Source organism: Petromyzon marinus, chromosome 62 (genome assembly GCF_048934315.1).
Source record: "Petromyzon marinus isolate PM22_M1 ecotype Great Lakes invasive population chromosome 62, UKy_Petmar_22M1.pri1.0, whole genome shotgun sequence".
NCBI classification, from domain to species: Eukaryota; Metazoa; Chordata; class Hyperoartia; order Petromyzontiformes; family Petromyzontidae; genus Petromyzon; species Petromyzon marinus.
This window is the reverse complement of record NC_133728.1, coordinates 1,789,285-1,812,985: the sequence shown is the minus strand read 5'-3', so window position 1 is coordinate 1,812,985 and position 23,701 is coordinate 1,789,285. Positions and strand designations below refer to the sequence as shown.

The 23,701-nt window shown below is 49.0% G+C and overlaps 1 protein-coding gene across 3 annotated transcripts; it reads left to right on the top strand.

The window, feature by feature from the left end:
* Positions 1-145: 145 nt before the first annotated feature.
* LOC116955821 (Golgi pH regulator) lies at positions 146-23,701 on the top strand. 3 transcript variants are annotated; one of them, XM_032977133.2, is made up of 15 exons: positions 146-2,596; positions 4,365-4,424; positions 7,230-7,333; positions 8,627-8,733; positions 10,583-10,627; positions 12,411-12,512; positions 12,919-13,039; positions 14,374-14,454; positions 15,271-15,380; positions 15,703-15,791; positions 16,925-17,017; positions 18,252-18,347; positions 19,106-19,195; positions 21,017-21,082; positions 22,478-23,701. In XM_032977133.2, exons 1-15 carry the CDS (start codon positions 2,555-2,557, stop codon positions 22,682-22,684), a joined length of 1,413 nt encoding a protein of 470 aa, XP_032833024.1. In that variant the 5' UTR covers positions 146-2,554; the 3' UTR covers positions 22,685-23,701. The 3 variants fall into 3 exon arrangements, with proteins under 3 accessions (XP_032833024.1, XP_032833025.1, XP_075909743.1); XM_076053628.1 differs by lacking the exon at positions 146-2,596 and adding an exon at positions 2,603-3,531; XM_032977134.2 differs by lacking the exon at positions 10,583-10,627 and having other exon boundaries at positions 2,261-2,596.

Genomic DNA, 23,701 nt, shown 5'->3' with positions numbered 1-23,701 from the left:
CTCGTAGTGCCCACCACGTGTGTGTTTGTGTGTGGGGCAGTGAGCCCAATTTTTGTCCCCCCCCCCCACCATCCATCGTTGGACCCAGGAGTGCCGAGTCGGGGATTTAGTCCGCGGAGTTTCCGTACCCCCCCCCTTCCGCCATGTCGAGGTTTATGCCTTGTGCCAGGCTCTTGTTACATTGCAACTAAGCAAACAAGACACTTAACTCAGTGTAGCACGTAGTAGTCGACGTTCACACCAAATATCCAAATATCCAAAATAGAGGTTTTTGGGTTAGATCTCACAAATATAAATGTGTTGGTTGGTGGCTGGTTTAACGACACGTTTATGTTTACGCGATCTAATCCAAAAACCTCGTATGGAAAACACTTAACTATTTTAAACAATTATGTTTTATTAGCTAAGACCCACTGAGCTCTGTAGCTCTTTTTCAGAAGCGACCTGGCTTTCACAACTTATCGCGCCAACGAAGTGGCTCAACGTTTAAAATGTATAGCAGCTAAATACCCTAAAACGCGTGACGTTGATTCTAAATGTAGAGTGGAAAACCGAAGGAAAAATCCTCGCGACCACTCCAAATCTCCAGCAGGCGTCAGAGTCGGGATCGAACACACGACCTCCTGTACACCAGGCGAGGGAGTTAACATCTAGCCACCGTGGGATCGAGCCCACAACCTCCTGTACACCAGGCGAGGGGGTTAACATCTAGCCACCGTGGGATCGAGCCCACAACCTCCTGTACACCAGGCGAGGGAGTTAACATCTCCTAGCCACCGTGGCGCTGTTAAATCTGCTTCGTCACTCCCAACCTGTGGCCCGTAAACGATTCCTCGCGCTACGTCAACTTCAAACGAATTTTTTACCCACGCAAATCCTTTAGGCCTGTGCAACGACAACAACAGACGGGTATTATTGCGTCTTGTCTTCTCACAAAGTGGCTCGAAGTTTATGACCCCTGAAAGGATGATCGTGACGACCATGGCTGAGTGGACCTAGGTTTTGATTTAAAGCTTTCGTGACTGCAGTAATTCATATTCTTAGTTCTTTCGGTAAAGTCACGTTGAAGGGAAACAACAAAATAATAAAATGTATATAAAACAATAAAAAAAATTCTCACGACGTTTCGACCATAACACAAACGGTCGTCTTCAGGTGTGTTGGTTTGTTATGGTCGAAACGTCGTGAGAACATTTTTATTGTTTTATATATTTTTTTATTATTTTGTTGTTTCCCTTCAACGTGACTTTACCGAAAGAACTAAGAATATGGACCTAGGTTGTTTTCATCTCCCGTAGTAACGCCGGTAGCGAATCGTTCGTCAACGGATGCCATTATCTCCCAGAGTAGAGAACGCACGGTAAAATTGTGTTGTTTATGATGTATGTACTTTGAACTTGTTACGCAACCGTACGCAGCCAACCGTGATAATCGGAGGTGCGGGAAAATCTGCTGGGATGAGGGCCTCCCCTCTCCGCACACCGTTGCGGGACGTGGCCATTATTTGACCATACTTCACCACGCTGGTCAAGGCCCATACAAGTGCTACTCTCCAGGCTCACCCCCCCCTTGCCTCCCCCTGCTTAGCTGCTTAGTTCTGACTTTCCTGGGGAGAGATCCCCCAGGTTATTTCGCCATAGGCCATGATTGATCCGTGTGAATAGATAATAATTATCATGAGAATCTACATCCTGGAAGCCTGGCCCGGACAGGACATCTGTGAAAAAGATCTGTATAGTTCATCGGATGTCTGCAGTATAAATATTCTGATTTTCAGGTGGGTCCCGTTGCATTGGGATGTTTGACCAATTCTGATTTTGTACGTTTGGGTAAAACAAATCACTTGAACCAAATGTGTTTGTGTATGCAAGACATTGCATACACACACACACACACGTGTGTGTTTGTGTATGCAACACATTTGAAATAAATGCTTTATTTACAAATGAACACAAATGTGTGATCTTCTTTGGTTCTTTCGGTAAAGTCACGTAGAATGAGAATAAAATAATAAATTGATAAAAATGTGTGATGTTACTATTTTTGTTGGGCTGAGATTAGTGGCGAGTAATGATTCAACAGGTCCTGGGCCTCTCCTTTGTACTCGGATACAATTGTATTCCAAAAGAGTGAATGAGTACTTTATCCAAGAATAAACGCAATTTTGTTGTGTCAAATTCAACTTCAATTTGCCAATTTTAACTCATAAAATCAAAAATGCATGGGGATAAGCGGAATCGATAAGTAGGTGCACCGATTGCGAAAGCCACGATTCTGCATTGCAAATGAACGCACTCGCGATTTTATTTCGATTTCAATCTCGATTCCATTAACGTTAAATTGGCATGGGGAATCGATAGCGCGAGGTTGTTTCGGTAGATTAGTCGATTCTATACACGTCACTCGCGCACAGTACAGTATGTTTAGCACGTAGTACAGTACGCGCTAGTGCAGTGTTTAATTGCTCAAAACGCACATTTTTAAATGCGATCGGGTCGCGTTAGAGTTTTAAAGTTAATTTCTCAGGTTGTAGGCTCTTTTACAAGTCGTGAAAATGTCATTTTTTACAGATTCGCTCATCATGTTTTCATCCCAGGTAAACTGTCGTACAGAGCGGCCCCTTGCATAACATTGTCCATAATGTTGGGAGTAATGTTCGCCGTTTAAACTTTTTACAATGTTATTGTCATAATAAAAGTCCCGTTTCAAATTAATGCACTTCATGTGATACATCTTACGTATAAGGCAGTGGCCATTCTGACTTGTCTTCATCGTGGTGTGTTCAGTACCTTCCATGCAATACTACAACACTGCATTCAGAGTAATATAACTTAAAGTTATAATGTAACTTGTTATAATATAACCTATCGTTATAATATAGCTTATTGTCATAATATAACTTATAATATAACTTAAAGTTATAATATAACTTATCGTCATAATATAACTTAACGTTATAATATAACTTATCGTCATAATATAACTTATCGTTATAATATAACTTATCGTTACAATATAACTGAAGGTGGTGTATAGGTCCTGTGATCTGTATTGTGTTGTGCACGGCGTCATGTTCTGCCAACATTCCCCAAACCCCTCCATCCACCATCTCAATAGCTCATTGGGCCTTACCTGGTGAGAACATTTTAATTTTCGATTTAAAGCTTTCGTGACTGCAAGGATTCATCTTCTTTGGTTCTTTCGGTAAAGTCACGTAGAATGAGAATAAAATAAAACAATAACATTCTCACGACGTTTCGGCCACAACACAAGTGGCCTTCTTCAGGTGAAAGGAACATACCTGTCGGTACGACAGATCGGGACGACAGAGCTACATTGTAGCTCTGTCGTCCCGACAGGTTTGTTCATTTTAATTAAATTTTATTTCTATATCTATATATACTTTAAGTGCTGTGTTTACTTTTACTATACTTTGCACTCCAATAGTTTTTTGTTAATGTCACTTTCTGACCCCGTGCCCCTGCTGAATATCTGTGAAAAAGAGCTTTATAGCTTATCGGATTTCCCCAGGTATAAATAAATATTCTGATTATCATTTAGAGCACACACGCTAGTTAAAATACATATATTGATTGATAAGAAGGACGTCGTATATAGATTAAGATTGTCTCCCTGGGTTTTAGTGTTTGTCTCCTTTGGTGAACCTCAGCCAGGGGTGGAAATTCCCAGTTTCCATGGCCGGGGGTCAGGACATCTATTGCGTGACCACTGTTAACTTCCCACAGAGTTGTATTCGTCATTGGCCCTGTTTGAATGATGACGATCGTCATTCATTATGAATAGGTCACTTTGTTGAGTGGCTATCATTTGTGGCCAGGTTGCTTCTGAAAAATAAGTTAATACTTTAGTGGACTTTGCCTGGTAGGATGGGGGATTGTTTAGTGTTGTTTGTGTGTGTGTTGGGTGATTTGTTTACACTCCAATCGTGTTTTCGTATTGTGTTGTAACGTTCTTACCCCATGCCCCTCACGGACATCTGTGAGTAAAGAGCTCATCGGATTCCTCCTGTATAGTATAAATAAATATTCTGATTCTGATCATGATGACGATCATAATGAATGACCGCACCTCCGATTGGCACGGTTGGCTACGAACGGTGCGAAATAAGTTCAACATACATACATGATGGTAATGCCTATGATTTTGATGATGTTGATTACAGTAATTATTCTGATGGTTATAATAATAGCGTTGATGAACGTACCGATGATGATGATGATATTGGTTGTCACGATGATGATGGTGACGGCAATGATGGTGACATTTGGAACGACTGAAAACACGAGCGCTAAAAAAAAAAGCTGATTGCGTTTTTTTGGTGTCGCGTGTATTTTGTGTTGCAGATAATATTTTTTGGATTTGGATGGCTGTTTTTCATGCGGCAGCTCTTTAAGGACTACGAGGTTTGATATGCATACGCGCGTGGGCACAAACACGAGGGTACAGATTCTGAAATGTGTAATCACGCCGACGTACGTCGGAACTATCAGGCGCCTCTAATTCGGACACAACATTCTTGGACTCCGTCTTTCACTCGAACGTCTCCTCGTGCGCTCTCCTTTCATCCCCCCCCCCCCCGAGCCCTCGTTCTCCAACCTTCACTCACCCCAGTTTGACACGTAGGCTCTCGTGACCAATATTATTCATAATAAAGGTTTTTGGGTTCGATCGCGTAAGTCTAAATGTGTCGTAACCCTTCACCACACGACACAGCCAGTAAGGTCGCATAAACAACGCGTCAATTAGTTACTACTTCAGCCCGCCGGTGTGTTGAAGAGTAAATCCACAACATTTACAATTTGAGTACCCGTGACGTTTCGCTGGTAATTACATCCAGCATCATCGGGCGATTTGCCACTATTCTGGTCGATTTGCCACGATTCTAGCAAATCGCCCAATGATGCTGGATGTTATTACCAGTGAAACGTTACGCTGCTCAAATTGTAAATGTTGTGGATTCCTTCTCTCGCCCCACTCCTGGTCCTACACCCCAACGGTCGTCACCCGTCGTCTTTACGGTCCACCTTCGCTTCCCGCCTTCTCCGTTCAAATCTCCCTTCCGATCGCCTTCAATCTCGCCTCCCGACCAATCACCCTGGAGGCCACTCTGTGCCAATCTGAGGCCTTGGCCTGCTTCCTGGTGGTCTGTTTTGCTGCTTCGGGTGAGTGATCTGGAATTTCGGTCATTGGAAATGTACAGACAGACACCGGAGGTTGCGGAAGACCCGACGTACGAAAAGCCGACCTTTTGGAAATGCTCCCATGAATCGTGTTTAAAAAAATGTCAACATGCGGAAATGTTTTGCGTTAGTTACGTAAGCGCAAGTAGTGCGGCGCGGTGAGGTTGCGGATAAAGACCGCGGAGCGAGGAGGCGTGAAAAGGCAGGGCTGCGGCTCCCTCTGCAGCCCTGCCTTAGAACTTATGACGGCTGTTGTTGACCCCGATGATCTAATTCCCGTCTCCTCTCCTTCTTCCTCATCCAGCATATAAGTCCTTTCGTCATTCACAACTCTTTCCGGCTCTGGGATTTTATTTCGATTTTGGGGGAAAATTGTTCAGTTTCCGACGTGCGGAAAATTCGGTGTTACGGATCTTTTGTCGGGAACCTAACCCATCCGTCACCCGGGGACTGTCTGTACTTTCATATGACTGGCCACATGACAAAGATAGTGTGTGCTGATGGGCCCACGTAGCATCGTGGTGTCACGTGCATAGATGTTAAGACGCCACCACTGCTTGTGTTGCGATAGAAACGTCGTAGTTTTTTGGTTATTTTCTTTGAACCTATCTACGTGACTTTACCGAAAGCCCCAAAGAATATGCACAAGTATACTCCCGCACAGACGCCGACGCACATGGACGTTCATGAACACCACACTCTGCATCAGTGGTTCTCAATCGTGGGTACGCTGACTCCCTGGGGGTTCATGTAACCCCCAGGGTGTAAGTGGCAATGTCCCATGGGGTTACATGGGGTGATTTATAAATGTGCTTTAGACTGTCACATTCATTTTGCTTAATATGCTTACGTTATTGGCGTTCACTATTCGTACATTTATTTCCCAGAACTCTGTTGGGTCAAATTTCGATTTAAAGCTTTCGTGACTGCAGGGATTCATCTTCTTGGTTCTTTCGGTAAAGTCACGTAGAATTGAAATAAAATAATAAAAATAAAACATAATAAAATAAAAATTCTCACGACGTTTCGGCCACAACACAAGTAGCCTTCCTCAGGTGAAGAAACAGAACTGTCGGAAAGACAGCGCTTCAGTGAACACAGCCAAGCTTTAGCCGCGTCTTTTAAGCTAGGTGGGAGGAGCAGAGCGCCTTGACCAAGGAGTTTACATATCAACAGAAGAATTTAGCATTGAAGGAGCTATGTTAATGTGTTGGATTAGCATGATGTTAAAGTCAGAAATTAGCATGTAACTGGGGGATTAGCATGATGTGAGTGTGAGGGATTAGCATGTTACTATGTCGGAACTATGTCGGAAAAAGTGGCGGTTTCTGTTGGGTCAGGCAAGGGGCTAGTTGGTTGAAACAACATTCAACATGTAGTACAAGTAGCCAACATAGTTGGAGAACCATTGCTCTACATCATCATGAGCGACGACCTATACACTGTTAGGTGAAGTCCTCTCCATGCTATCGACATCTCTTACGGTTCTGCGACATCACAGTCTCCATCTCCTGCACGTGAACTTGCCGCTCCATCTCCACGGTGATTGTTCTCTTGTGTACATTCTCCCCTTTAGCCTGTCATACATTAGCACACACAGACATACCCACTCACAGCACAAGTGTGTGTGTATATATATGGGTGTGTGCATCGGTGCTTGCTAAGACAACTCGCCCCAGAACCCTGTTAAGACTACATAGGGGATCTTTGTGTTTGTTTGTGTGTAGGTGCGGAGCGGTGGCGCAGTGATTAGCACGCTGCGCTACGAACCCGGTGACCCGAATTCGATTTCCACTCACGCCCAACACCAGTGATAATCACTATCTGAACCAGTCGTGGGCCTCCGCTAGATCGACTCAGCCTGAAATGAGTGCCTGGTGCAGTGCGTAAACATCGGCACTGCGGAGACAAAGGCGGCCGGGCGTGGTGCTGGCCATGCGCCGTGCCTGCTTTCGTAGGTTGCTCATTAACCACACTTGCCCCGACAGTCTAATGAAGGCAACACGGGGGGATCTTTGTCTTTTGCAGGTGCGGAGGTACCTGGTGCAGATCGTTTTCTCCGTGACGTTTGCGTTCTCGTGCACGATGTTTGAGCTCATTATTTTCGAGATCTTGGGCGTGCTCAACACAAGGTGGGCGACCCGCGTGCTCTCGCGCTCACAGACACGTTCCGAGTCTCTCGCGTGGCAGTTGGACATCGCCAACGTCGTGCCCCGGCTCGTAATAATGATGATGCATTCCTATGGTGTTTTTGAATTGTTTGTTGGTCTAACGTTCTTACCCCGTGGCCCGACTGGACATCTGTGATAAAGGGCTTTGTAACTCATTGTATTCTTCTGGTATAAGTACATATTCTGGTTCTGCTTCTGATGTGAAAGACTCTTGACCAGCACCGCTGAGACACCCTCAGTTGAGGCCCTGGTTCTGGCTGTCGCTGTCTCTGTCAGGGGTATTAATAATGGATACACAGCCAGCACCGCTGAGAACCTGCATTTGCTGAACTTCATAATATGCAGCAAAGTATTGTGAATTGTATCACTGGTTTGGAACTGGCCCCGCCACCCCCCTAATGACCAGCCACTACCAGACAGAGGAAACTCGCATGAACAGCACATTCTGGAACACACAATGCTGCTCCCTGATTGTGGAGTGGTTGTGTAGCAGGTGGCGCCCTGCGCAACAAACCCGACGACCAGAGTTCGAACCCCGCCAATGACGGTGGCCAATATCTCAATCGCACCCGGGCCTCCCCTAGGTTGACTCAGCCTTAAATGAGTACCTGGTGCAGTGCGTAAACATATGACCTGAGGAGACAAAGGCAGCCGGGTGTGGTGCTGGCAACCCATCCCCTTGTGTGTCGTGCCGGCCTTCATAGGTGCTCGCTAACAGCACTTGCCCCAACAGTCTGGTAATGGCTATAGGGGGGATCTTTGTAAGTGTCTTGTGGTTGTTATTTGACTTGCATCTCACTGGGATTTTTGCATACAGCGTTGGTGTACGGTGCTTTTTCTGGAAGATTTTGCTGTTTTTTCCTGTTTGCGCATCGTCACTTTAAGATGTTTTCTTGTTCATGTTTTTTGTTCGTTACGGTTGCACCCAATTCAAGAGCCGAATGGCTCACAGGGCTATACCAAATAAATGAAACTGAAACTGAAAACCAGTTAGCACGCTTCACTACGAACCGGTGTGATCCGAGTTTGCATCCTGCTCACAGCCACTGACACCAATGACGATTATCTGAACTGGTCCTGGGGCCTCCCCTACATCGACCCAGCCTGATATGGATACCTGGTGCGATGTGCCGGGAGTAGTGCTGGCCACCCACCCACCAACCCACCCTCTCGCTTAATGTGCCGGCCACCAGTCGGTTAAGGGCTACGCTGGAGAGGAGGGAGTTGAACCTCCGTCTTTGTGCACGCGTGCAGCTCGCGTTACTTCCACTGGAAGCTGGACCTCTACGTCATCCTCATCGTGCTGATATTCGTCGTTCCTTTCTACATCGGCTTCTTCGTCGTCAGCAACATCCGACTGGGTGAGTGGTTGTTCGCCAGACCGGCTCACTCCCTCTGTAAGAGAAACTCACGGACTCGGCGCTAAAGTGAATCTATGTGCGTGTGTATAAATTGTCTCGCACCGTACGTAGCCAACCGTGCTAATCGGAGGTGCCGGGGAAGGAAAACAAACTAAACACAGAGCAGTCTATGGGCAGTGTTGAGTCTATGCTGCAGTCTTGAGTCTATAGGCAGTGATGAGTCTATGGGTAGTGATGAGTCTTTGGTGCAGTGTTGAGTCTATGGGCAGTGTTGAGTCTATGCTGCAGTGTTGAGTCTATGCTGCAGTGTTGAGTCTATAGGTAGTGTTGAGTCTATGGTGCAGTGTTGAGTCTATGGTGCACTGTTGAGTCTATGGTACAGTGTTGAGTCTATGGGCAGTGTTGAGATTATGGTGCAGTCTTGAGTCGATGGGCATTGTATGTATGTATGCTGAACTTCTCTCGCACCATTCATAGCCAACCCTGGTAATCAGAGGTGTGGGGGAAGGACAACAAACTAAAAACTAAATGCCGGTGCCGATGAGACCCTCGGTTTGAATCCGAGTTTCAGCCGCCCCTCTGATTAAGTGGCATTCCTGAGTGTGAAGGGCCGATGCTTTCAGCCTCGTCACCAATGGCCGCACTCAACAGAATAAATGACACAGAGTCCGGATCTGGCCTTAACTTCGCCCACTTCCGGTTCTGAGAATTTCAAATGTTATTTCAGTGTCGCCTGACTATTTATGACTCGCTCTTAACGTGTAAGTTTTCGGCAGCCGATATCTTAATTAATAATCGATTTTTAGTTTACACCTGTGCACCGCGTTGGGTTTTCTCCGAGCGATTCAGTTTCGTCTCAAATGTGAGCACTCATGAATACAAACAGAGGACCGCAGAGCTTTAGCAGTTGTTGACGCCAGGTCATCGAGTGGCTGCCCGCGGTTCTATCCTCATGCCTCCGAGTCGTCTGCTGTTAACGGCGTTAAGCCCATGCTGCGTGGCACGTTACAAGTTAAAATTATTGGGAGTTTGCCTGTCGCTGTCCATGTGATCTCGTGGATTTCTCTCCGGGTCCGCCGGTTTTTCCCTCCACGTTTAGAATCGACGTCACACGTTTATAGAGTAATTTGGCTGCTCTAAATTCCCACGTAATGATGATGAGATAAGCCCACTTCGTTAAAGCTATCATTTGCGATGGCCAATTCGCTTCTGAAAAAAAAGCAAAAAGCTTAGTGGGCCTTAGCTGGAAAAATAAAAAATAATATTTAAGTTATACAGGGACTCCTCGACTTACAAACATTCGACTTACGAACTTTCAGAAATACGAACAAACCTGTCCGTATGTCCAGTTTTCCGTTCAGGCCGAGAGTCGTTCAACCGCCGTGCAATAGATGGCGGTGGTGGCATCTACATCTGCAGAACTTGAAGAACCAGTAGCATCTACATCTGCTGGAGATTATTCAACTTTTAAAGCCATTGCCCTGTGTTTAGTATACACAATACCCTACAACGTGTTCGGAATCGACAGGAGTAAAGTTGGACTTGCGAACAAATCGACTTTTCGAACAGACCTCTGGGGAACCTAACTCATTCGCAAGTCGAGGAGTCCCTGTGGTTTTATTATTATCATCGCCTCGCTATAATTGTTGAGAAAAGCTGGTTTTAATCGCGGGCGTCCGAGACCCGTATGTGAACCACGCGTCTCGGGCGGTGGTGCCGGCTCCTCATTGTCTCATCGTCGTCGTTATCATTGTCGTCTACCAACGCGGCCGTCGTGCGTAGCCTCTGAACCGCTCGGCCACCCCTTGCTCCTCACCCGTCCAATGTGAAACCGGTTTCTCCTCGCTAGAATTACCAAGGAGTTCCTCTTCACCAGCCTCCACTGGCCAGCGTGGTGAGGACACACAGACACGTGCTTTTACCGACCCTCCGTCTGTGCGTGCGCGCGGAGAGTCGGTCTCGTTGGCGGCTCGTCACGCATGATATTGTGTCGTCTGGACACGCGCAGCCGGTAACCGCTGAGAACCCGGCGTTCAAATCCGGGTTGCAGCCACCCCCCCGACTACAGCGATCACACCGGGATCTCATAGAACTCACACAGAGACCAATAGCCTCACATAGAGACCCATAGACTTACATACAGATCCGTAGACTCCATTGAGACCGGTAGACTCACATAGGGACCCATAGACTAACATAGACCCATAGGCTCATAGAGATCCGTAGACTTACATAGGGATCCATAGACTTAAAATAGAGATCCGTAGACTCACATAGAGACCCATAGACTCACATAGGGACCCATAGACTCACATGGAGACCCGTAGACTCACATAGAGACCCATAGACTCACATAGAGACCCGTAGACTCACATATAAACCCATAGACTTACATAGAAACCCATAGAGTTGCATACTTGCATCGAGGTGACTTTCAGAGCGAGTTCTCACCACAGGCTCATACGGAGACCCACAGACCGCGTGGAGACCCGCAGACCACACGTTTACGTGGCTTCAGAACTGCTTCTGTTAGGGTCATCGATACGGACACAGTCAGTAGCGGCGTCTTCTGCGCTGTGCTCTGACACAAGGTGGTGTCGTGCTCGCCGGGGAAAGTTCGACTGGAAGTTTCTCAGCCTCGTCACAACGCGGCCCTCGTGGCGCAGTTGAACGTGTCGTTGCTAGCGTCGCCGTCGGCGGCGGCCGTGATCCATCCACTGTTGGATGAAGGCCTCGCCCAGTTGAAAGAGGAGGAGCAAAGCCAACCGTTGTTAGCACGGGGGAGACAAAGGTGGCTGGGCAAGGTGCCCGCCACAGTACCGCCTTTGCGTGCCCTTGCATCAGCTTACATAGGTGGAACTAAGGTCTGTGCTGTATGTCATCTGACTGTATACCGTTTGTACTGTACACCATCTGTACTGTGCACCATTTGTACTGCGCACCACCTGTACTGTACACCACACGTACTGTACACCATCTGTACTGCGCACCACATGTACTGTGCACCGCCTGTACTGTACGCCACGTGTACTGTACACCGCCTGTACTGCACCCCGCCTGCACTGTACACCACATGCACTGTACACACCTGTACTGTACACCACCTGTACTGTACACCACCTGTACTGTACACCACCTGTACTGCACACCACCTGTACTGTATACCATATGTACTGTACAACACCTGTATTGTACACCACCTGTACTGTACTCAATCTGTACTGTGCACCACATGTACTGTATACCACGTACTGTACATCACGTTTACTGCACACCACTTGTACTGTACACCACCTGTACTGCACATCACCTGTACTGTATACCATATGTACAGTACACCACATGTACTGTACATCACATGCACTGTACACCATCTGTACTGTGCCCCACATGTACTGTACACTACCTATACTGCGCACCACCTGTACTGTACACCATCTGTACTGTATACCATCTGTACTGTACAACCTTGTGCACCGCACCCCGTCTATATTGTATACCATCTGTACTGTCGCAGGACGCACATGAAACAGAGCCCAACAGCTTACTGGGCCCCTATTCTGCTGGAAAAAAAAATCTACCCTGTCAATCTAAAAGAACTTGCCCCAACATTTTGTGTGGCCATCTGTGGGGGGGGGGCTTTTGTCTTTTGTTGTGCGCGTGTTGTTTGAGTGCAGTGCAAAAGCGGAGGCTGCTGTGCTCCGTGTTCCTCTGGGTCACGTTCATGTACTTCTTCTGGAAGCTGGGAGACCCCTTCCCCATATTGAGTCCACGGCACGGTAAGCATCACCGTCATCATCGCCATCATTGTCATCGTCATCACTATCATCACCATTGTCGCCATCATCACCATCGTCGTCACCATCGTCATTACCATCGTCATTTTTAGCATCACCTTCACCATCGTCGTCACCATTATCGTCATCACCATTGTCGCCAATACCATTGTCGCCATCACCATCACTGCCACCATCGTCAACATAACAGAACAACCGCCATTCGGCACTAAGTGACGGCGACGTCACCACGGCGCTTGTGCCACGCTTGGTGCACCATCGTCGTCACCGTCGTCATTACGAACCTCCACCCCACCCTCTGCCCGATAGCCCCAACAGAGACCCTGAACTCTCTCCACGCGTCTCGTTTTTTTACGTCCCCGCTCCCACGCCGCCCTCGTCGGCACAGGGATCCTGTCCATCGAGCAGCTCATCAGCAGGGTGGGCGTCATCGGGGTCACGCTCATGGCCCTGCTCTCCGGATTCGGCGCTGTCAACTGCCCCTACACGTACATGTCCTACTTCCTGCGGTACGTACCCGGGAGTGGGGAACAAAGAGCGGCGTCAATCGCAGTCACACTCGCTCCAGGCCACGTGGTTTCACGAGTGTAGAGTGATTGGTTTCACGACGAGGCCGTTGACACAGTTTGTGTGTGCAAGGATCCGAGGGTTGACGTTAACTACCTAGCGTGGTATACAGGAGGTCGTGGGTTCGATCCTTGGACCCTGAAGAGGCCTGCTATGTGGAGTCTGCCTCTCTCCCCCTAACTCTCTCTCTATCGCCATGGTGGCTAGGAGATGTTAACTACCTCGCGTGGTATACAGGAGGTCGTGGGTTCGATCCTTGGACCCTGAAGAGGCCTGCTATGTGGAGTCTGCCTCTCTCCCCCTAACTCTCTCTCTATCGCCATGGTGGCTAGGAGATGTTAACTACCTCGCGTGGTATACAGGAGGTCGTGGGTTCGATCCTTGGACCCTGAAGAGGCCTGCTATGTGGAGTCTGCCTCTCTCCCCCTAACTCTCTCTCTATCGCCATGGTGGCTAGGAGATGTTAACTACCTCGCGTGGTATACAGGAGGTCGTGGGTTCGATCCTTGGACCCTGAAGAGGCCTGCTATGTGGAGTCTGCCTCTCTCCCCCTAACTCTCTCTCTATCGCCATGGTGGCTAGGAGATGTTAACTACCTCGCGTGGTATACAGGAGGTCGTGGGTTCGATCCTTGGACCCTAAAGAGGCCTGCTATGTGGAGTCTGCCTCTTTCCCCCTAACTCTCTCTCTATCGCCATGGTGGCTAGGAGATGTTAACTACCTTGCCTGGTATACAGGAGGTTGCGGGTTCGATCCAGACCCCTGTATATTTATCAGGTAAGGCCCCATACTGAGCTATGTAACTCTTTTTAGGAAGTGACCTGACTATCACAAATGGTAGCTCAACGAAGTTGGCTTATCACCATCACGTGCAAATTTTTTTGCAGCCAAATATCTAAAACGCGTGTTGTTAATTCTAACTGTGGAGGGAAAACCGTAGGACCCGCACAATAATCCACGGGAAGAGAGAGAGACGTGCAAACTCGAAATATACAGCAGGACGTCCAAGGTCAGGATCGAACCCATGACCTCCTGCATACCAGACGAGGTAGTTAACACCGCCTAGCCACCGTGGCGCCCAAGCCTCACCTCTTCCTCCATCGCACATTCCCTTCCTCTCCCCTCGCCCCCACCACTCCGCCCCTCGGCACTCCCATCTCTATCACTTGATACCATTTTTTGTGTCCAACTATGTTAGAGAGCACCTTGAGTTACTCATGGTGCTCTACGTATGTAAATATACAATCGTATTTATCTGTCGGGGGTTTGTACCCAGGAGCGTGACGGACGGAGACATCGCCTCGCTGGAACGACGCCTCCTGCAGACGATGGACATGATCTGTAGCAAGAAGAAGAGGTGCGTGGGTAATGTGGAAGGAGGGAGGGGAACATTCAGGTGTAGGAGGTACATCTTGGCAGGACCCTCCTGATAAGGAGTCTTGAGACTCGGTGTCGCTGGGTAAGCAAGCGTGATCATAATTACAATAATTATATTTGGTCTGCAATCACTTCCATATCCTCCTGTTTCGTTCCTTAAATCTACCCCTCTATCTAAGGAACGAAACAGGAAGATTTCTCCACACATCTGGCTGTCGCCTGATGAAGCTGGTTGTAATTACTGGCGAAACGTCGTACTCAGATTGTAAATGTTGTGGCTTTGCTCTACAATACACCGGTTAGTGCTGTACTAGTGACGAATTGGCATGTTCTGTTTACGTGACAAACCTTACTAAATTGGCTGTGTCGGGTGGTGGCGGGTTTAACGACACATTTATATATTTATGTGACCTAACCCAAAGAAACCTGTATTATGGGCGTTATATCCAAGTCACCGAACAAAGATGAGGCGCACGTGGGTAGCGTCTAGAAGCATCCAGCAGCATCTCAATGCCTCGTGTGATGATGATGATGATGATTCGCCGAGGCGGGCATACGACTGCTTAATCCTACTCGCGTGACGTAGTTCTGTTCACTCGATCGCATTACTAATCCAATTCACGTCATGAAAACAACGCGCGGCGTTACACAGGAGAACAGACTTGTACAATTGAGCCGGCGGCGATTTTCACCAAAACCGACGTCTGGCGACACGAGATGCGGCGACGCCGACGAAGTTGCCGGCGATGACGCCGACGTTGCCGGCGGCTGCGCCCGCGGTTTTTGCCGCTCGCAGGATGGCTGTGATCAAGCGCGAGCTGGTGCAGAGGGGAGGCGAGGAGAGGAAGCCGCTGGGAATCTGGAGCATGATCCGCAGCGTCGCGTCGCCAACGCCCGGCAGCGAGAGTATCCCTCAAAAGTCACGGCACCCTCACTTTGTGTGCGTAGCGAGCGCGGCCTTTCGATGAATTCGTTCGGCAACCGAAAGCCAATGCGAGCACCGGACGGACACGGTGTTGGATCCTGCAGTTTCCCGTCGCGACACGTGCCGCAGAATTTTTTGTACACGCAGCAGCTGGCTAGGGTCCCGTAGAGTGAGCGGGTCGCAGCCAATCGAGCCTTGCCGGCCACCGCGTCGGCAAGTGCCGCGACGCGACGGGCGGGGGCCGTTGCGCGCTCCCCTGTTGGTTCGCGTCAGATCCTTGACGACGGCCGCCGCCCCCCCCAGACCTCTCGCTTCTGCAGCAGGAGGTGGACGCGTTGGAGGAGCTGAGTCGGCAGCTGTTCCTGGAGGTCGTCGATCTCCACGCCAACAAGGTCAGCGGCGGCGGGGCGGCAGAAGCATCTTCAGAATCTCGAATTATTCGCGTGATGATGACGAGTATGCTGCATTTGGCGGTGGTGCGCAAGTAAACGTGACGTAGACCTCAACACGTTTCGTGTCGACAGCAACGCTTCGTGGCAGCCTTCGTGGGGAAATTGGACGACAGCCGCCGTTGCACGGGAATGTCGGGCACACCGTGTCCTCAGAATACTGGGCCGATTAGAGGAGATGGGCTGCCCCGGTATAAAGCAGCTTGATTCACAACTATTTACTATTTTTTTATATTATCAGGTAAGGCCCCACCGAGAAGCGACCCGGCCAATCACTAATGATAGCTCTACGAAGTGGGCTTCATCATCATCATCATCACGTGGAAAATTCTAGTAACAGCCAAATACTCCAAACGTGTGGTGATGTTGATTCTAAAATGTGGGGGCAATACCGGAAGGACCGGGAGAAAAATCCACGCGACCACGGGGAGAGAGACTCGCAAACTACAAATACACAGCAGCAGGCGTCGTCAGGGTCGGGATCGAACCCACGGACCTCCTGCATACCAGGTGAAGGTAGTTAACATCTCCTAGCCACCGTGGGGAGATGGCCTACTAAGGTCCGTTCCTTCTTAGCGACATTCCAAAAAACACCGCGGCACACCTGGGGCTCGTACCCGCTGCGTCACAATGGTTGCGACGCTCCGATCCCGCTGCGTGTCGCGGTTGGCCGCGGTACCAGGAGTAATGTGATATCGACGCTTTTTTTTATTGAACTCACTCTGTCTGTTGTTGTTGTCGTTGTTGTTGTTGTCGTATCCTCAAATCTTGTAACTCAATTTTAACCCACTTCCCATTGTGGTATCGACTGCAAACTTGGTATACTAATGTTATAGTGATGACAATAACTATATTCTATCACAAAAAAAGAAAACAATATTTTTTATATGCTATGTTTCGGCTTGGGTCTAATTGTCCACGGTAAACTGACGTTGGCTGTAATTGCCCACGGTCCCCTTACGTTGTGGCAAGCTCTGGGGCCACTTCCTGGAGTCGTGGAGTTCTTCCATTACTAGTACGGTACATTTCATAAAAGCGTCTTTTTAAAAAAAAAATGCATATGTTTTACTCTGTAGGAGAGAATCGCCTACTCGAAGACTTTCCAGGGAAGGTATTTCAACGTCATGGGTTATTTCTTCTCAATCTACTGCGTATGGAAAATTTTCATGGTGAGTCGTCTGCTTGCTTTGTAGTCAGAAAATGTTTACTTTGATGAGACCAGAAAATATATAATCTTAACATTGCAGCTAACCCCAAAGCGCACGTTTCAGTTTCCACACTCATTAATAATATTTTTGTCTAGCCGCTTGTTTTGGCGTCATGGTCCCAATTATACTAAATGTTTAAATAATTACACCACAAACTACATAATTCTCATAGCTACACCGCCCCCCCCCCCCCCGACTGCCAAACTACTTCTAAAAGGTCACAATCACATACACACAAAGTGCTTGTCGCAAATGAACCACAGTCACCTTGCTGATCTCGTCAAGGTGCATCAGCCATCATTACCCCAACTCCGGTCATCCTTGCAGCAGCAGCAGCGGCGGCGGCGGCTTTTGGCTCGGCCGTCGAACAAAGACAGTGGTCACCGCACCCCCCACGGCAGCGTGGGGGAGGCCCTCGTCCAGCAGTGGATTTACTCAAGAGCCGTGCTGCGGTGGACAGCGATCACGTTCCTCACGTCCGCTCTGTCGCATGCCTTTGTCCTCGTGTGTCAGCTGTGATCGGGGCGGGGGGGGGGGGCGTGCAATAGGCCCACTCTTGTGTCTGTGATGTGTGTATGTGTACGTTGAACTTCTTACGCACCGTGTGTAGCCAACCGTGCTAATTGGAGGTGCGGGGGGAAGGACAACAAACTAAACACAACGCCAACAAGCAGTTGTAAAGAAATTAGTTTTCAATCTATGTGAGTCTGTGGGTCTGTGGGTGTCTTTATGAGTCTATGGATGTCTATGCGAGTCTATGGGTCCCTACGTGAGTATGTGGGTGTCTGTATGAGTCTATGGATCTCTATGTGAGTCTATGGGTCTCTATGTGAGTCTGTGGGTGTCTGTGAGTCTATGGGTCTCTATGTGAGTCTATGGGTCCCTACGTGAGTCTGTGGGTGTCTGTATGAGTCTATGGATCTCTATGTGAGTATGGGTCCCTACGTGAGTCTACGGGTCTCAATGTGAGTCTACGGGTCTCTCTATGTGTATGTTGAACTTCTTTCACACCGTACGTAGCCAACCGTGCTCATCGGAGGTGCGAGGGGAAGGACAACAAACTAAACACAACAACAAGAAGCAGTTTTGAAGAAATGAGTCTTCAATGTAGGTGATGCTTGGCTCCCAGTGGCTTCCTAATAATTGTTTGTCCCTTGTTGATTGTTTGTCCCGTGGTGTTGTTGTTGTTTTTTAGGCCACTATAAATATCGTGTTTGACCGAGTTGGAAAAACGGACCCAGTGACACGTGGAATTGAAATCACTGTCAATTACCTGGGCATTCATTTTGACGTGAGTATGAGTGCGCGCTAGACACCCACCCCTCTCTTTGTGTGCCGTGCCCTGCCTTCGTAGGCGCTGCTACTCACTAACAGCACTTGTCCCAACAGTCTGTTAAAGGCTATACGGGGGACCTTTGTGCATGTGCACGTGTGTGGTTGTGTGCAAATGCCCAGCCACTGCATGCCCAAGCGGCTTATGTTTGGCCGGTATGGATCGGGCTGAACGGGGGCGGCATGGGCTAGAGAAGAGATGGAGTGATACGATACGGGAGGATGTGAAGCTGAGTGGACTTTCCGATGGCTGGTACCAGCTGTGTCAAGATCAGCCTCGTGAAGAACGCTGCTACTGGGAAGTTGGAGGCAGTCGCTCCAGCAACAACAGAGGGCAGAGGAACGACGCTCACAACAACGAACGGAGCACCGGGCGGCTAAAACGGAGACAGTTGGCACAGTGGGGGGCACAGATGGTGCAACTGCCGGTCATCTCAGTCAATGAACCCATGGCACCTTCAGGGTCTGTTTCATGACCTCCTGCCAGCATTGAGCCTTCGACACTTCACGTGACAGCCTCAAATGCACCTAGCCTGGCACAGGTGCCGTGGTGACGTCACCGCCACTGACTGGTGAACGGCGATTTTTGTTATTGTGTATTATACATGTACCTTCGTATATATGTGTATATATATGTGTACATTCATATGCATATAAAAAAGGGTGTGTGGGTGGGTGTGGGTTTAAAAATACATCGTGTTGCCCTCCCCTGTGCAGGTTAAGTTCTGGTCTCAGCACATTTCATTTATTCTCGTTGGGATTATCATCGTCACGTCTATCCGAGGCCTCCTCATCACTCTCACTAAGGTGGGGCTCACACAGACACTCGTGCAAACACAAAGACAAAGATCCCCTGTATAGCCTGTAACAGACTGTTTGGGCAAGTGCTGTCAGCGAGTAGCACCTATGAAGACCGGAACGGCACGCGAGGGGGTGGGTGGCCAGCACCACGCCTGGCCGCTTTTGTCTCCCCAGTAGAGATGTTTGCTACACACCCTACCAGCTACTCATTTGAGGCTGAGTCGACCTAGGAGAGGCCCAGGACCGGTTCAGATAACCGACACTGGTGTTGGCCTTGAGCGGGAATCGAACTTGGGTAACCGGGTTCGTAGCGCAGCGCGCTAACCGCTACACTACCGCTCCCTACAGACATGCACACACGTGCACACACACAAAAACGACGATCTCAAGTGCACTGTTAGCGAGAACAACGTGCACGTGCAGACCCATTGACCAGCGTGGTGGAAGTATGGCCCAACAAGGTGGTAGGCGCGTGCATGTGTGTGTGTGTGTGATCAGATTTGTGTGCCTTTATGTACGTGGGTACGTTGAACTTCTTTCGCAACGCGTGTAGCTAACCGCGCTAATCGGAGGTGCGGGGGAACGACAACAAACTAGACATGAAAAGCAATCAATTGACAGTGGTGAGTCTATGGGTAGTGTTGAGTCTATGGGCAGTGTTGAGTCTATGGTGCAGTGATGAGTCTATGGTGAAGTGTTGAGTCTATGGGCAGTGATGAGTCTATGGGCAGTGTTGAGTCTATGGTGCAGTGTTGAGTCTATGGGCAGTGTTTAGTCTATGGTGCAGTGTTGAGTCTATGGGGCAGTGATGAGTCTATGGACAGTGTTGAGTCTATGGTGCAGTGATGAGTCTATAGGCAGTGATGAGTCTATGGTGCAGTGCTGAGTCTATGGGCAGTGGTGAGTCTATGGTGCAGTGATGTCTATGGTGCAGTGATGAGTCTATGGTGCAGTGATGAGTCTATGGTGCAGTGCTGAGTCTATGGGTAGTGGTGAGTCTATGGTGCAGTGTTGAGTCTATGGTGCAGTGATGAGTCTATAGGCAGTGTTGAGTCTATGGTACAGTGATGAGTCTATAGGCAGTGTTGAGTCTATGGGCAGTGATGAGTCTATGAGCAGTGATGAGTCTATGGTGCAGTGCTGAGTCTATGGGCAGTGGTGAGTCTACGGTGCAGTGATGTCTATGGTGCAGTGATGAGTCTATGGTGCACTGCTGAGTCTATGGGCAGTGGTGAGTGTATGGTGCAGTGATGAGTCTATAGGCAGTGTTGAGTCTATGGTGCAGTGATGTCTATGGTGCAGTGATGAGTCTATGGGGCAGTGATGAGTCTATGGTGCAGTGATGAGTCTATGGGGCAGTGATGAGTCTATGAGCAGTGTTGAGTCTATGGTGCAGTGATGTCTATGGTGCGGTGATGAATCTATGGTGCAGTGATGAGTCTATGGTGCAGTGCTGAGTCTATGGGCAGTGGTGAGTGTATGGTGCAGTGATAAGTCTATGGTGCAGTGATGAGTCTATGGGGCAGTGATGAGTCTATGGTGCAGTGATTAGTCTATGGTGCAGTGATGAGTCTATGGGGCAGTGATGAGTCTATGGGCAGTGCTGTATGAATGTTGAATTGCTTTGACAGGTTACGTAGCCAACCGTGCTAATCGGAGGTGGGGAGGGAAGGACAACAAACTAAACACACACAAAGCAGTCTCTTTACTGAGACACCTGGCACGTGCATCTTGCTTTCCAAAGCATCTGGTAATCCAGAGAATACACGCTGTTGTTTATTACTCCAAACAGTAAGGTCACGTTGCACGACTCTTGTTCTTTTGCAGTTTTTCTACGCTATCTCAAGCAGCAAGTCATCGAATGTCATCGTGCTTGTGTTGGCTCAGATCATGGTGAGTGCAGTGCAGTGAGCAGGATATGTTAACTACCTCGCCTGGTATACAGGAGATCGTGGGTTTAATCCTGACCCTGACACCTGCTGTATATTTGGAGTTTGCGGTGTCTCTGTCACTCATCATCACAATGGTGAAATATAAACTACCTCGCCTGGTCTACAGGAGGTCGTGGATTTGATCCTGACCCTGACACCTGCTGTATATTTGGAGTTTACGGTGTCTCTCTCTATCATCATCACAGTGGTGAAATATTAACTACCTCGCCTGGTCTACAGGAGGTCGTGGGTTTGATCCTGACCCTGACACCTGCTGCTGTATATTTGGAGTTTGCGTGTCTCTCTCTCTCTCATCATCATCACGGTGACCATGAGATGTTAACTACCTCGCCTGATCTACAGGAGGTCGTGGGTTTGATCCTGACCCTGACACCTGCTGCTGTATATTTGGAGTTTGCGGTGTCTCTCTCACTCGTGGTCGTGTGGATTTTTCTCTGGGCCCTCGGTTTTTTTCCCCTCCACATTTAGATTCGACATCACCACGCGTTTGGAGTATTTGCCTGCTGTAAATGTACACGCGGTTAACCCACTTTTGCTGAGCCATCATCTTTGATGGCCAGGTGGTCGCTTCTGAAAACGAGCTACACAGCTCAGCGGGCCTTACCTGGTAAAATATTTAAAAAAATAGTTTGTAGTTTTAAACAGTTTATGCATACAAGCGTGTATGTGTAAACAGCACTGGGGATACAAAGACGGCCGGGCGTGGTGTTCACCACACCACCCCCTCATGTGCCATGCCAGCCTTCATAGGTGCTGCTCGCTAAAAGCACTTGCTCCTTAAGTCTGTTAAAGGCTACCCAGGGGATCTTTGTCTGTGTGTGTTTTGTTTGTTGTCTATGTGATTGTGCAAGTGGCTATTTGTGTAATCATTAAGAATAAGAATTTGCACTTAACTATGATGACTAAGCTATTGTTTTTAATGTTTTATCCAACACACTACACACACTACATACATAATGCACACACTACACACACCACTACATACACACTACACTACACACATACTACACACGCTATACACACACACTACACTACATACATTGCACACCACACATCCACACTACACTCCATACACACACTACAAACCTACACACTAAACACGCACACATCCTACATAAACTACACACACACACACACCATACACACACCATACATACACACTACACACCTACATACACTAACTACACACACACTACATGCACATTACCCACACACCATACACACACACACACTACACACAACATACACATACTACACACACCCTACACATACACACCATACCCACTACACCCTACACATGCACTCCACCCATGCACGTGTGTGTGTGTGCGCGCAGGGCATGTACTTTGTATCCTCGGTGCTGCTCATGCGCATGAGCATGCCGCCCGAGTACCGCGTCATCGTCACGCAGGTGCTCGGAGACCTGCAGTTCAGCTTCTACCACCGCTGGTTCGACGTCATCTTCCTCGTCAGCGCCCTCTCCAGCATGGCCTTCCTCTACCTGGCGCACAAGCAGGCTCCCGAGAAGCACATGCTTCTCTAGCTGCGGCCGCTAAAGCGGCAGCAGCTGAAGTGGAAGCGGCAGCAGCTGAAGCAGCAACAGCAGCAGCTGAAGAAGCAGCAGCAACTAAAGTGGATGCAGCAGCAACCGAAGCAGCAGCAGCAGCAGCTGTTGAAGCAGCAGCAGCTGAAGAAGCAGCAGCAACTGAAGTGGAAGCAGAAGCTCCTCAAGTGGAAGCGGCAGCGGCAGCAGCTGAAGCAGCGGCAGCAGCTGAAGTGGAAGCAGAAGCTGAAGCAGCAGCAACTGAAGTGGAAGCAGAAGCTCCTCAAGTGGAAGCGGCAGCGGCAGCAGCTGAAGCAGCGGCAGCAGCTGAAGTGGAAGCAGAAGCTGAAGCAGCAGCAACTGAAGTGGAAGCAGAAGCTCCTCAAGCGGAAGCGGCAGCAGCTGAAGCAGCGGCAGCAGCTGAAGCAGCGGCAGCTCCGCTCCTCGATAAATGTACATCCCGCTTTGTCAGTCCACTGCTGGATGAAGGCCTCCCCATGCCGTGCTGAGTCACGGGCGGGTTGTTTGACCATACCTCACCTTGCTGGTCAGTGGGGGTTGGTGAAGGGGGCGGGGGGGGGGGCACCGGTTGCAGATGTCGCTCGCCAGGAATATAACGGCCGAGGCCGGGAACGGAACTCGGGCCGCCGGGTTCACAGCGCGGGGGGCGCAGCGCTAACCGCTGCGCCCTCCGCTCGCGTCCCTCCGACGTCACGTTTGCGCGGCGGCAACATTTTTTGCCGCTGTTTTATTTTAATTTATTTGGCCGGGCAAGGCCCGCGCGAGCGTCGCGCCGGTCCCGAGCGACGACGTCGGATTTTAAGGAGCGCGCGCAGCCACACCTCGGGGATCTTTCGTGACGGTTCCGTTTTGTCAGCGGCGTTTTGGTTGGTGGGGGGGTTTTGGTTTTTTTTTAAGGGGTAGTGGTCGTTGTGGTTGTTGTGGTGGCGAATGGAATCTGTGGAAACAACAACAGCGGAAAAAACGCTCTTGATTAAAATGGTTCTTTATTTTTCA